The 13,670-nt window shown below is 44.7% G+C and overlaps 1 protein-coding gene across 1 annotated transcript in view; it reads left to right on the top strand.

Annotated features, from left to right (window-relative positions):
- PARVA (parvin alpha) overlaps positions 1-13,670 on the top strand; it is a 197,132-nt gene that overhangs the window by 113,738 nt on the left and 69,724 nt on the right. The window contains exon 6 of the mRNA XM_086955935.1: positions 13,338-13,453. Coding sequence (XP_086812061.1) covers positions 13,338-13,453 — 116 coding nt within the window. The remainder of the gene's footprint in view (positions 1-13,337; positions 13,454-13,670) is intronic.

The raw sequence follows: 13,670 nt of genomic DNA, 5'->3' as shown, positions 1-13,670 counted from the left end.
TCTGCCCCCGTCCGCGACCCGTCCGTGACCAGCACCAGGAACCCTGGACCTCACCCCGCCAACGCTACGAGCCAGAAGCACTCCACGCACTCAACCCAGGCTGCAACAACAACTGCAAGCTAGCATCACCAGCCGACACCCGTGGACCCTTCAGTTGTCACCGCTGCCGGCACACCTGCAGCACCACCAAGAACACGGATCCAGCACAACCCGCCCACAAGAACACAACCAAACCGAAGACCCTGCAATGCATCCTCCTCAACGTCCGATCCCTCCACAAACACGCCACAGAAATCTGGAACCTCCTCGACAGCACCACCCCGGACGTAGCATTCTTCACTGAAACCTGGACCAACGCCACCTCAGGACCGGACATCGCCATCGCCATCCCACAAGGATACAAGATCTACAGGAAGGACCGCCCCACCCACCCAGGAGGAGGAATCGCCATCGTCCACAAATCCAGCCTCCGCCTGAGGACACTCCCTGACGAGTCCACAGAACAGATGGAACACCTTCATTTCAAGATACTGGCCAGCCCCACTGCCGCCCTCCGAGGAACCCTCATCTACCGATCCCCTGGACCCCGCGGACCCTTCACCAACTCAATCAGGGACATTATCTCCCCACAGGCCATCACATCCACCAACTACACCCTGCTGGGAGACCTCAACTTCCACCTCGACAATCAACTGGACCCCAACACCACATTGGACTCTGCCAGATCGTGACCGAGCCCACACACTCAGCAGGACACACCCTTGACCCCCTCTTCACTACAGGAAACTCCATCACCTTCAGCCACACCACCAAACTCCCATGGACCAACCATCGTTGCGTCCACTTCACCTTCAGAACACCCACCATCCACAGACACCAGCACCTGCTTCCACAAAGAAACTGGACCAAAATCACCGACGACCAGCTCATCTCCTCACTCAACAACTCCACCCCAACCATCGCGGAAAACGACGACCCCAACACCGCAGCCCGAACCCTGCATAGATGGATCTCGGACAGCACCAACACCATAGCCCCCCTCAAGAAAAACAACAATACCCGTGCCAAGAAAGCCAGATGGTTTATCACCGAACTTCGAGAGTCCAGGCGCACATGCCGCCACCTCGAAAAGGCCTGGAGAAACCCACAACAACTTCAGAGCCGCCACCAACGCTCACCATCAACTCATCAGAGAAACGAGGAAAAAAGCGATCGAAGACAGAATCTCCACCCACGCACACAACAGCAAGGAACTCTTCAGCACCATCAAGGAGTTCGCCCAACCCACCAGCGAGTCTACCGACATCCCTCCCTCACAAGACCTCTGCGACAAACTCAGCACCTTTTTCCACCACAAAATCAAGAGCATCTACGACAACTTCGACGAAGACAACTAACACACTGAACCCTCACCAACCACCCCCGACACCCGGAAACCAGCGATTGATGACTAAACAGCCCTCACCACCAAAGACACACTAAAGACAATGAAGTCAATCCACTCAGGGGCCCCCATGGACCCCTGCCCCCACCACATCTTCAACAGAGCCGCTGACACCATCGCACCCATGCTCTGCCACACCATCAACCGCTCCCTGGAGACCGCCTCGTTCCCCGACGACTGGAAACACGCCGAGGTCAACCCCCTCCTGAAGAAACCCTCAGCGGACCCCACCGACCTCAAAAACTACAGACCCATCTCCCTGCTACCTTTCCCAGTGAAAGTCATCGAGAAAGCCACCAACAGCCAACTCGCCACATTCATTGAAGAACACAACATCCTCAACTCCTCCCAATCCGGCTTCAGAAAAAACCACAGTACGGAAACCGCCCTCCTCGCCGCAACAGACGACATCCTCATCCTACTGGACAAAGGAGAAACAGTAGCCCTCATCCTCCTAGACCTATCAGCGGCGTTCGACACAGTCTCCCTCCGCACCCTAATACGCAGACTCTACGATGCAGGAATCCAGGACAAGGCCCTCGACTGGATCTGCTCCTTCCTCTTCGGCAGGACGCAGCAGGTCAGACTCCCCCCTTTCCTCTCAGACCCCACACCTACCACCTGCGGAGTCCCTCAGGGCTCCTCCCTCAGCCCGACGCTCTTCAACGTCTACATGGCTCCACTTGCCCCCATCATCAGAACCTACGGACTCAACATCGTGTCATACGCAGACGACACCCAGCTCATCCTCTCCCTATCCAACGAGCCCAACACCGCCAGACGCAACTTTCGAGAAGGCATGGAAGCCGTCGCCAAACGGATGAAAAAACGCTGCCTACAACTAAACACCAACAAAACAGAAGTACTCATCATGGGCCCAAACCCCGACGCCTGGAGCGACACCTGGTGGCCCACCGCCCTCGGAAACCCGCCAACCCCCACAGACCACGCACGCAACCTGGGAATCATCCTGGACTCCGAGCTCAAAATGGACCGCCAGATCAACTCTGTCTCATCTTCCTGCTTCCACACCCTCCGCCTCCTTCGTAAGACCTTCAAATGGATCCCCCTCGAACACCGAAAGACAGTGACTCACACCCTGGTCACCAGCAGACTCGACTACGGCAACGCACTCTACGCCGGAATAAACAAAAACCTCATCCGAAAGCTACAGAACATCCAGAACGCCGCCGCAAGACTGGTCCTCAACCTGCCAAAACACTGCCACATCTCCCAGCACCTGCGCACACTCCACTGGCTCCCCGTCGAGGCGAGAATCACCTTTAAGGTGCTCACCCACGCACACAAGGCCTTTCACGGCACCGGACCAGCATACCTGAACAGCCGGCTCAAATTCCACGCACCCCAAAGGACCCTACTATCAGCCCAGCTCTCCTACGCCGAGGTCCCCCGCACCAGAAAGACCAGATCGGGAGGCGGCTCCTTCTCCTTCCTCGCGGCAAAGCATGGAACGCCCTTCCGCTCCACTTCAGACAGACAACATCGCTCCCCATCTTCGCAAGAAACCTCAAAACCTGGCTCTTCGACAGACTCCCTCCTTGATGGAATGGAACCTGCAACCCCCCCCCCCCCCCCCACCCCTAGCGCCTTGAGACCCTTACGGGTGAGTAGTTGCGCTTTAACAAACTCCTGATTGATTGATTGACCAAGGAAGTCAACACCATCTCATCCTCATGTTTCAACACCCTGCGCATGCTCCGAAAGATCTTCGGGTGGATCCCTACCGGAACTAGAAAGACGGTCACCCAGGCCCTCGTCACCAGCCGACTAGACTACGGGAACGCCCTATACGCAGGAACCACAGTCAAACTTCAGAAAAGACTCCAGCGCATACAGAACGCATCCGCACGACTCATCCTCGACATCCCTCGCAATAGCCACATATCTGCCCACCTGAGAGACCTGCACTGGCTCCCCGTCAGCAAAAGGATCACGTTCAGGCTCCTCACCCACACACACAAAGCGCTCCACGACATAGGCCCCGAATACCTCAACAACCGCCTCCCGTTCCACACTCCAACCCGCAAGCTCCGCTCCGCCAACCTCGCCCTCGCCACAGTCCCACGGATTCACAGAACCACCACCAGAGGAAGATCATTCTCCTACCTGGCTGCCAAGACGTGGAACTCACTCCCTGCCCACCTACGACTGACCCAGGACCATCTCACCTTCAGGAAACACCTCAAGACCTGGCTCTTCGAGCAGTAGCAGCACCCCCCCCCCCCTCCCTTCAGCGCCTTGAGACCCTTACGCGTGAGTAGCACGCTCTATAACTGTATTGATTGATAGAAAAGAAAATTAATGCCCTCAACTTACACATGGATGCCATGACCACCAGCATGGACAAACCTGGAGACTGCTTGATGGGAGTGAAGTACGGAATATTGCCGATTGAAGACAGCCTTCAACGGGCTAGAGAAAAACTTATGTAAACAAACAAAGAACTCTCCATTATCAAGGCTAAAAATGACGATATGGAAACCAGATATTTTCATCAAAAATCGATGCATTACATCAACTGCGTGAGAAATTCTGCTGCATCGCCCTTTGACGTCAATGCAGCGGCTGCCAAATGACAGCAGTTCCACATCCTGCGTGGCTCAACAATAATGCTTTGCCTTCACTTCAGAGAAGCTCGATGACCAAGCAGCTCCCTGACACATCAAGCTCTCATGGTAGAGACTTTGCTCAATCCAAGGTACTTTCTCAGCAGACCTTGTGTGGATCCTGTAACTCGTCTGACCTCCATCACGGTGGGCCTTAACTTTGGATAGTCATCTGTCCCGCGCAACCTCGGGTAACCTTTTGACAGCTAGTGACTTTTAAGGACTATTTTTGATTTAATCTTTAACACCATCGGTGCGTTGCAGATTCCCCCCGTAGGCTGAAGTTTTTAAAAACCCATTGTTCATGACGAGCTCAGCTCGTCATGAGTGTACGAGAGGTGTACCTCATGACGAGCTGAGCTCGTCATGAGCATCGAAGGGGTTAAAAATTCAGATCTCGAATTCTACTTTTTGGATTTTTGTCATTTTAGTCTTAATTTGCTCAGATAAATATTCTCTATTTTTCTAACCCTGTTTGAAGTCTTTTTTGTGTTAATTTTTTTGTTGCACAAATACTTTACACATTGCCTTTGTAGATGAGCCTGACTGATCTGTGCCAAGCTAATAGAGGGTAAGCACAGGTTATCTTATTGTGTACCTAGCTTACCCTGAAGGAGTAATGGTTCCTGTCCAGCCTGGCTGCATACCTCAGCCAACCAGGAATCCCTTCTCTAATACGCATCCTCCCCCCACTGTACGAGAAGCACTTTTGATTGCTCTCTTGAAACCCAACAAAAAAGCAGCAAGCTGCAAGTAATGTAAAACCCCTCTATCTAATTAATTGGGTCGCCAAAATATTTACAAAAATTGCCATCAAATTAATTCTGCTGCTGCCAGACATAATGCTTCCAAACCAAGCTGGTTTTATACCCAGAAGGTCAACTATGCATAATCTACAAACCCTCTTTGCCGTTCACCCTCAAATAAAATCTGAACTAGATCTGGAGACTATTTGTTTAGATGCTACCAAAACGATCGCCTCAGTCGCCTGGTGATACTTCCAAAACATTCTGACCCCATTGTGGACCCTCATACCTATTATGAGTCTCCTGTGGCTAAATGTAAATAGAAATAGATATTAATGTAAATAGATGACTCTTCTCTCCAATCACAATACAATGCGGTGTCCACCATGGATGCCCGCTTTCACTACTCCTATTTGCGTTAGCGCTTGAACTATTAGCTTCCAAGCTTAGGAAAAACCATGGGCCATACGCTCTGTGTTTTCATGACTGCCCCTCTTGATATCACTCTATGCTTATGATATCACTCAGGGAAGCCTTCACCCCGTACTGTGGGAATTCATCAGATTCTGAATGATTGCTAGAAATACAATCTGCTACATTTTCACTTACTATAGAGACCCATCCTGTGGACCTAGACCTCCCACTGAATGATTTATGGCACCTGGTAATCTGGTTGAGCCATGATAAAGCGGAAATTGGTCAGGTTAATTATGCTCGTGCGCTTAATCACCTCATACAACAGATAAACAGATGGCTAAAACTTCCATTATCCATGGCTGGCAGGGTGGTAAAAATCGCTGTCTTACACAATTTCCTGTAGAACCTTATAAATATTGCCATACAAACGAGACTAGGAGAGAGGGGGGTAACAGTCCCCAATATGAAGTTTTTAAAAACATGTTTGCTAAGGCCCACTTCACTGATTATTGGCTAAAGCCACAGTGCTACATGGTACACCTTGCCATAGAGAAAGACATTGCGAATGTCATCCCTCTCTTGAATGGTCGTTGGTCTAAATTTTCAGCTTAGCAGGATAAGATAAACACCATTCACTTCACAACCTCGGTTTGGGGGCAAGTTTAAAAGCAAAATGAAAAATACACTACTATACAAGTCCAGCTCTCCATTATGATCACATCAACACTTTCCTATGTGGATGACAAGCGAACAAAAAGCAGTAAAAATAGACACTTGTGGCGACTTTAATGAAGGGGGACATTTTGTCACATTGGACTCATTAAAAACACGTGTAACATTTATACTGCTAGACATCTTTTATATCACAGAGTCAGGCCACAGTGCAAACCAGTCTCAGTGAAATTTTCAGAGGAGTCCGATTCCTTTGGTCTGCTGGAAGGAATTATAAACGCTAAATCCTCCAAGCAACTTATAACCAAATTATATTGGAATACTCTACATGCACTCTGGATGGGATGCGGAGCTAGACACCTAGCATGGGCATGCCCTTGCATTTTTAGCTACTGCCAGCAAATGACTGATATCCTTCAAAAACGAATTGAGTTCCCTCGGCCCCTATCCCAGAGTACGGCACTGCTGGGTTGGGTTGACGTTCAACACATACCCCATCCTAAATGCAAGTTCACCGTCCTTGCGCTCCTGCAGGCCAAATGGTTAGTAGCAAAACATTGGGGATGGGGGCGCGGTCCCCAAACAAATTGTGGCTGGCGGAACTAACCTATTGCTGTGCAAATTGAACTCTATGAAGACGTAGTACCCAAAACCTCACGGCCTTAAAGACATTTGGGCTTGGTTCGGGCATTATCTTTGCACTAGATCAGAGGCTACCTCCCATGAAGCATCATAAGTAAAGCTCCATGGTGCATAAGCCATGCGGTGGGTGAGAAGAAAAGAGTTTGACTGGATGTGGTGCATGCGGATGGCGTGGATAGGACGTCTACTTTGGCTGTTTATTTAAGGTGTTGACATGGTGGTACGTTTGGATTGTATTCTAATGGGGTTACTTGTGTTTCTTTAACTGAAGGAAAATGTTATTAAAAAAATAAAACCCTAGCCATCGAAAATTATTTTTTGAATATATCGAAACAATCCATTGTTATGTACATAATATCTTCTTAAAATCCTCTGAGTCTACAACAAATGGATCCTGTGTGATGAAGACAAACGTCATTCTGCAGCTGCAGTCTGTGTTCATCACTTAGTTCCCATAGACATCAGTGGCGGCTTCTCCCTTCAAACAGTGGTGGTACACTTGCATCCTTTCAATCTATTACGATTAAAAATAAACATACCTGTCTGCGGGCTGCAGACCATGTTCAGTTACTGCCCACGCTCCTTGCTGGATAAAAGCACCGAGCCAATCCAAGCACTGCTTTTGTACTGTTTATAATGCTAAACAGCATAGGAGCAGTGCTAGGATTGGCTGTAACAGGCAATCACAGTGTTCAATTAAAGAACTACAGCATGATTTGCCTAATTCTGCCTGTTCGTGGAACTCCACGGAATCTCACACAGCTTTCAAGTGACTTCACATAGTACCGCCCACCCCTGGGTTAAGTCAATCTTACCATGTTTTAGGCAGCGGGGGCAAGCACTGTAGCACTGGTTAGCAGTGGTAAAGTCCACAGAGTACTAAAGCCAACAAAAACAAACACAGCAAAACAGGAAGGATCAAGGCAAAAGGTTTGGGGGAATATCTTGTCAATGATGTTGAGTCTAACGGGTGGTAAAATGTTTTATTTACTTTGCATCGGATCTCAAATTCTGACAAGAGCATATGCGCGGCTATTTCAATCCTTGTTACAGCATTATCTTCACAAAGGACAAAGGAGACTTGGGTACCTTTAGTATAAGGACCGCTCCAGTGTGTTGAGGAATTTATCCTTGTACCTAAACAGCACATTAAAAAGTATCTGTGCTACCAGACATTCTTGCCTAATCCCCATATCAGCTTTTTATGCTGCTGACCAGAACAAACTGAAGCTGTAATGCCTGTCCGGCCACTGATGATCTCCGCCACTAGGAGTTTATCCTTAAAGACTCTTGGCACTATCGAAAGCTGCTCTGAGGTAAGAGTAGGATAAGAATAGCTTTCTTCTCCTCAGGGACATATACTTCTTCATTAGCGACAAAAGGTGGGATATTTCATTCCGTCGTACCTATCCCTGTCTTTAAGCCAGCAACTCATGCTCCCTGTTCAATTTAGTCACGAGTATTTTACCCAAAAATATCTACATTCCACCCAAAGGAGCAATTGTATGGTAGTTAAAGGAGCATCTACATCCACCTGTACTAATAATTAGGACTATTGTTGCTGATCTCCAAGTGGAGGCTGCCACACCAGAATCGAGGATTTTATTACATAAATACATCCGAGGAATATTCCTAAGATCTACATAAAAGAGTGAAAAGTCTATAGAGGCCACATCTTAGCTTGAAGAGTCCAGGCCCAAGCAAGGTGAGGGCACTTTGTCCCAGGAAATAAATCTTTTAATTCAAACAACAAGTTTTTTGCTGAATTCCATAATGTTCCATGAAGTTTTATCCCTTTTTGGCTGGTCAAAGATGATTTGTTTTTATGGTTGGTCAATCCTATTCTTTGGGGTACTCTGCAGTGTTATGGGGACCCGAAGGGTTAACCTCATTTGGGTAGAGCGTACCATGCCGAACACCAATCTGCTTCTTCTCGATGAAACATTTCTCGTGACTGGTTTCCATCCATTACAGACTCTTTCCCTCAGTGCTGCAGCTCATCATCCCATGTGAATTTAACATTTTCTCCAGCTAAATTCCCAGTTTATGTCCTCTTTCTTAGGTTACAGACTTCGAGTTATGAACCGAATGCCCCCACTCGTTATTCTCTGCAATTTGGAACTTCATAGGTTTAGCTGGAAAAGTTTGTGCTTTAATGAAAATATTTCTCTTTGTTCTTTTATAGTTAATATTTTTATTCCCCCCCTCCCCCCCTCCCCCCCCTCTGGCTACCCGTCTATGCAGCTCTCGTGAATTAGTGCTAGTGGTCACAGCTGCAATGAATCTATGTGGGTTTCTTGGCAGTACCCTTGCTGCTACCTCTGCATCCCAACTATAACCAGAACACTGTTATGTGTCCTCTCTGGTATTTTTGCATCCTACCTTGCAGGTGTCCTTGCTCTTTTTGGGAATTACACCCTAGTCCGAGAGAACATGACTGGTTGACGAACTTTGCTCCTATTGAAAGCATATCACACATTTTTCCTTTGAACTGCTACCCCTAACGTTATCATACTTAAGCTGTACTGCTCCTCAGTTCCTATGTTTCTTCATAGCCTGTGCAGATCTTCTATTACTGCATCCGAACGAATGTCAAGGGGTACATTGTATTTTAATGTTTGTATACCCCCTTTACAGCTTCATCTGCGAATGTACAGCAATGCACTTTCCCCCATTCAATGAGGATCCAATACACGTTGCTGATGTTTATGCATCTTCAACTGACCAGAATTTAATTTTTCTAATAACATATATATTTGCACTTCATAAAATAAAGCAATTCTGACAATGCATTCAAACCATAACATAAGGATCTGTGTAAAATGGCATGACCTCAATATATCCGCTTTTTAGTCCAACATCTATTATCATCAAGTAAATATAAAAGCAAATGAAGATGCATGAAGAGGTAATTGATATCTGAAAACTAGGCAGAACGCCCAAATAATAAGAGTTTTAATTTAAATTTTTGAGCATCCGTTACTGTAACCCCATTGATATAAATCCATGCAGATATTTTTGAGATATTCACTCTCCTATGCTCATACACTTATTGGGAGATTCTAAAAATGTTGCATCATTGGTGTTTAACTTGTAAAAAAAAGTGTTGAATTGAATATCCATATTGAGTATCCCATCGTATGGGGTTGCTCCATTGAGATTGCAAGTCCTTATATCAGTTATTCCTTCTAGAAGGTGTTTTTTCTTGGTGGAGGGCAGGTTTTTGGGTGTTTTATTGATATCTCTTTGTTTAGTGTGGAGCCATAAGCCCGATGTATAGATCTGCATTTTCCTCCCATGCCAACTCTTTTGAGGGATAAAGGTTTTTTAAACATCTTCATTGGCAGGCAGGGCCCATTTTGGCCCTATATTAAAAAAAGAGCTCATAATCTCATCTCAACTCAGTGTTCAGCATTCTTAGCATGTGTTACATCAACTGGCCTCCACAAACGTATGCCCTCAACTGAAAATGAAATGGGCTTCATATTTGGTTAGTGAGGCCTCTGGCATGGGGAAGTCCATCATAATATTTGTTTCCAAAATATCTACTGGCCTGATTTACACCTAAGACCTTTCAGCAGTTGTATCTTTCCACAAACGAGAAGATCGAAACTTGTTTAAGGACCACGGAAAATCTAACTCCTTCCCCTCTCCCACAAAGGACCAAGATTCATAACTGAAAACTGTACAAAGTTTAGATGGCAGGGTCAGGCGGAGTCACTGCCCTGGTCTGTTATAAAGGCATCTAGCGCATAGGTCAATGTGCAACAGATCAAGAATTCAATTAATTATGTACAATCAAAACCCATGATTGCACAGAAAATTCCATATCTTTTTCAATCACAAATGAATCTCTAGCAGCTCATGGATGTGATGCATAAAGAAGAGGTGGAAATGCAAACCATAGTGCTGGCCAAGTCAGAGAATTTAGAGAGACAGCCGAGTCAGGGGTCTGGCTTGGCTAAAAGACAAAAAAGTTCAAGCTGACCCGTCAAATGGTTTGGCATGTAAATGACGGAGCAAAGGTCAATGCCAAATTGTGATAATTTTTCAAATTAAGAAATAGGTTATTTTGTGAATCCTTGTGTGGCACTTTAGTACATTAGATTAAATCACTATATTAACGTCTGTCAAAAGTACTTTTAAACGTTAACTTTTCCTCACCCCAAAGCCCTAATGACACTGCCACAAATTACGTTCACTTTGTAAGGGGCTCTGTATATATGGCAAAGATTATTATTCTATTTGGAGCAACATTACTAGCCACTATAGCATACACATGAGCAAGCTTTTTATATAGTGCACATTGTGAACTGATTCATGGTACTCTCAGATTTGACATCAAAATGAGGCACAGTGAAGTAAAGCGATAACCGTGCTGTTGGTCAGCGGGGGTAGCTGGAATCTGAACCTAGGTGTCCTGATTACATATTGAGTAGGTCAGTTACTGGATGAACATTTTCTGCTGCCTCCATTTTCCACCAAAGGTGTTTGATTATTTAAATATCCAAATGAGTACACCATGCTTACTAAATGCAAGTATCCCATGCTAATTCGCTCTGACACGATACATCTATTAAATGTCGGATTATCTTTCATGAAAAAGTACAAAGTTAAGCGGAACAGAAAAAACAAGATCATTTGTATGTTAGTCATTACCTTCCACTGACTTAATTAGTGGTAAAAAGTGAGATGGTCAGCTCCTCAATGACACTAGTTACATCAATTATCAAAAGAAACAGGACACCGAATTCCTGCAGAGGTCCTGCTACAGGTCTGCAGTGAGACACCTGTGAATTTCAGTCCTGTTTGATGCAGACATACTAAGTACCTGTTAGATTTCATGCGTTCAGCTCTCCTGCGTGTAGCAGTGGCTATCACACACCTATAATTTGAACATGTACCAGATCAAAAAAATCTATTTATTTGCCCAGAGTCTCCCAGACCAAGCCTTGCTCTCAAACAAAAGTTTTCCTAGAGGAATCAGTCAAGCTCTTATGTATTTTGGGGAAGATGCACGAAACTGGTTTACAGAGAGTCTTGTTGTTCACAGAAATGACTTGAAAATGTACCTGTCAACTTTAGCTTGATCCGTGTTTTCAACATTTCATTTTTCATTCGTGGGAAGGGATAGCCAGTCTGATTTTTGTAGTTTTCAGTATTTGACAACTGTCTCACCATTTCATGGTCCTATGTTACGATGTCCTGAATCACTGTTCCTCCCAGTTATCTTTTGGCTTAATGGTTAAATAATTGCCATTTTTGTAAGCTTGGTGAGGCTTCATGTTCCTCTTTGGTAACCTTATAATGTATCTGCCTGGATCCCTGTGGCATCCACTGGCATGCCCGGTTTGATTTTGTTCTATGCAGAACTCCCATTGAAGTAAACATTATGCTATACTGATTCTTTGAATAGTGTTGTTGTTTTTTACCTTTGAGGCCCAGTAGCATACCCCAGTCCTGCTGATGACCTTGAGAAGTTCCTAAGGGGCAAAACTTCATTGACATTCTCACATAGACCAAGTGCAAACCTTACTGTGAATGTTTTTCCGTTGTTGTTGCAGATACTTCATCTGTATAAATCACCCCTGTTACTTGTTTTATATATTAAGCTTAACAAGAGATATTATTGATTTGATATATTTTGTATTGGGTGTGACCAGCAGAATGGCTAACATCCAAATGTGACATATTTATTTTGTTTGCATATTGATTAGGAAATGTAAATAAGAACTATACTTGTGTGCATTAATAGCCATTCTCTTTTTGAGACGGCTCCATTTTGTCAAAACCCATTGTTTCTATGCTTTTCTCATTCTGTATGATTACTCCATTTGCCAGAGACCAAAACTGATGCCCTCATAATATTGTTTCTTCACTAGTGAATATTAGTAATTATATTAACTGCTAGAGAAACATCTCTTGTATGATTTTGAAAATATGAATGGGGAAAAAGTCTGATTGAACCATCTTTTATCATATTACAAGTCAACAGAGGCCAGGCTTGCGAAAGGTCGACTTTAAGATCCATCTGTCCACGTTCAATTTCATTGAAAAAATAGAACACAAGCTCAAATTGTGCTTTGACAAAGCTGCAGTTGCCTTGATTTTCATCCATTAGCAGTATACTGCCACAAAGGAGATCCCTGCCGAAAGCAAGTCTGAAATAATGGTTGGCAGTCTGAGGTTAACATACATTCATCAGCACACTCCCACACTGGTATGAATTCTTCGACAAATGGACACTAAACACAGCTTAAAAAAATAGTTTCTTTATCACACCTTGATCCATCAGGGACTTCGTTATTCAATTTGATAAAATGGGATTTACATAGTTGGTTTTGCAGTGCTACTCGATAATGGCCCACTTACGCTGTTCAGTCAATCGGAATATGTTGACTTGATGCACAAACAGATGCTTCCTGAATTCCAAGCTAGAGTTCTACTCTAATTTTTTTTAAATCGGAAGTCTGATCAACAATGTGTTTTTAGAAAGTGAAAGCAAAATCATAGATAAACAACACAAAACATACATTAAAATGAAAAATTTCAATATTTGAAGTTTTTGAAATAAGAGTTTTTTCCTGGTGGTTAGGCCGGAAGATGGGCTATCTAACAAAATAAATTGAAACAGTGAATACAAAGATATGCAAAGTAACCAAATATGTTTTTAGAAAGGTCTACTGTTCTCAAAGCCGTACTGTATAAGAATATATGATTGTTCTAAAGATTATACCAATAAATCTGACTGTTCCGTGTACCTAAATGCACATGTTTGCTTTGTTTCAGCTATACATGCAAAAAGTGTGGTAGCCATTCTTCATCTCTTGGTTGCCCTTTCACAGTATTTTAGGGCACCAATCAGACTTCCAGACCATGTCTCCATTCATGTTGTAGTTGTTCAGGTAAGTTGCCCAAAAGTAATGAGTAGTATGACTGGGAAAAGTGGAAGCATGCAGAGATAAATGAACAAATTGTGATTAAATAAATGTTTGCAGAGTGTTCAGCATCTTGGTAAATGTGTGTGGATCCATTTTAAATGCCTTTATCGTGGTACCTTTGTTTAGGTCTACCAGTTACCTTTTCAGGTTTTGCCAACAGACAGCTAGTTGTCTGTTGCTG

The sequence above is a fragment of the Lissotriton vulgaris genome, chromosome 2_1, assembly GCF_964263255.1.
Source record: "Lissotriton vulgaris chromosome 2_1, aLisVul1.2, whole genome shotgun sequence".
Lineage (NCBI taxonomy): Eukaryota > Metazoa > Chordata > Amphibia > Caudata > Salamandridae > Lissotriton > Lissotriton vulgaris.
This window is presented reverse-complemented; position numbering and strand designations above follow the sequence as displayed.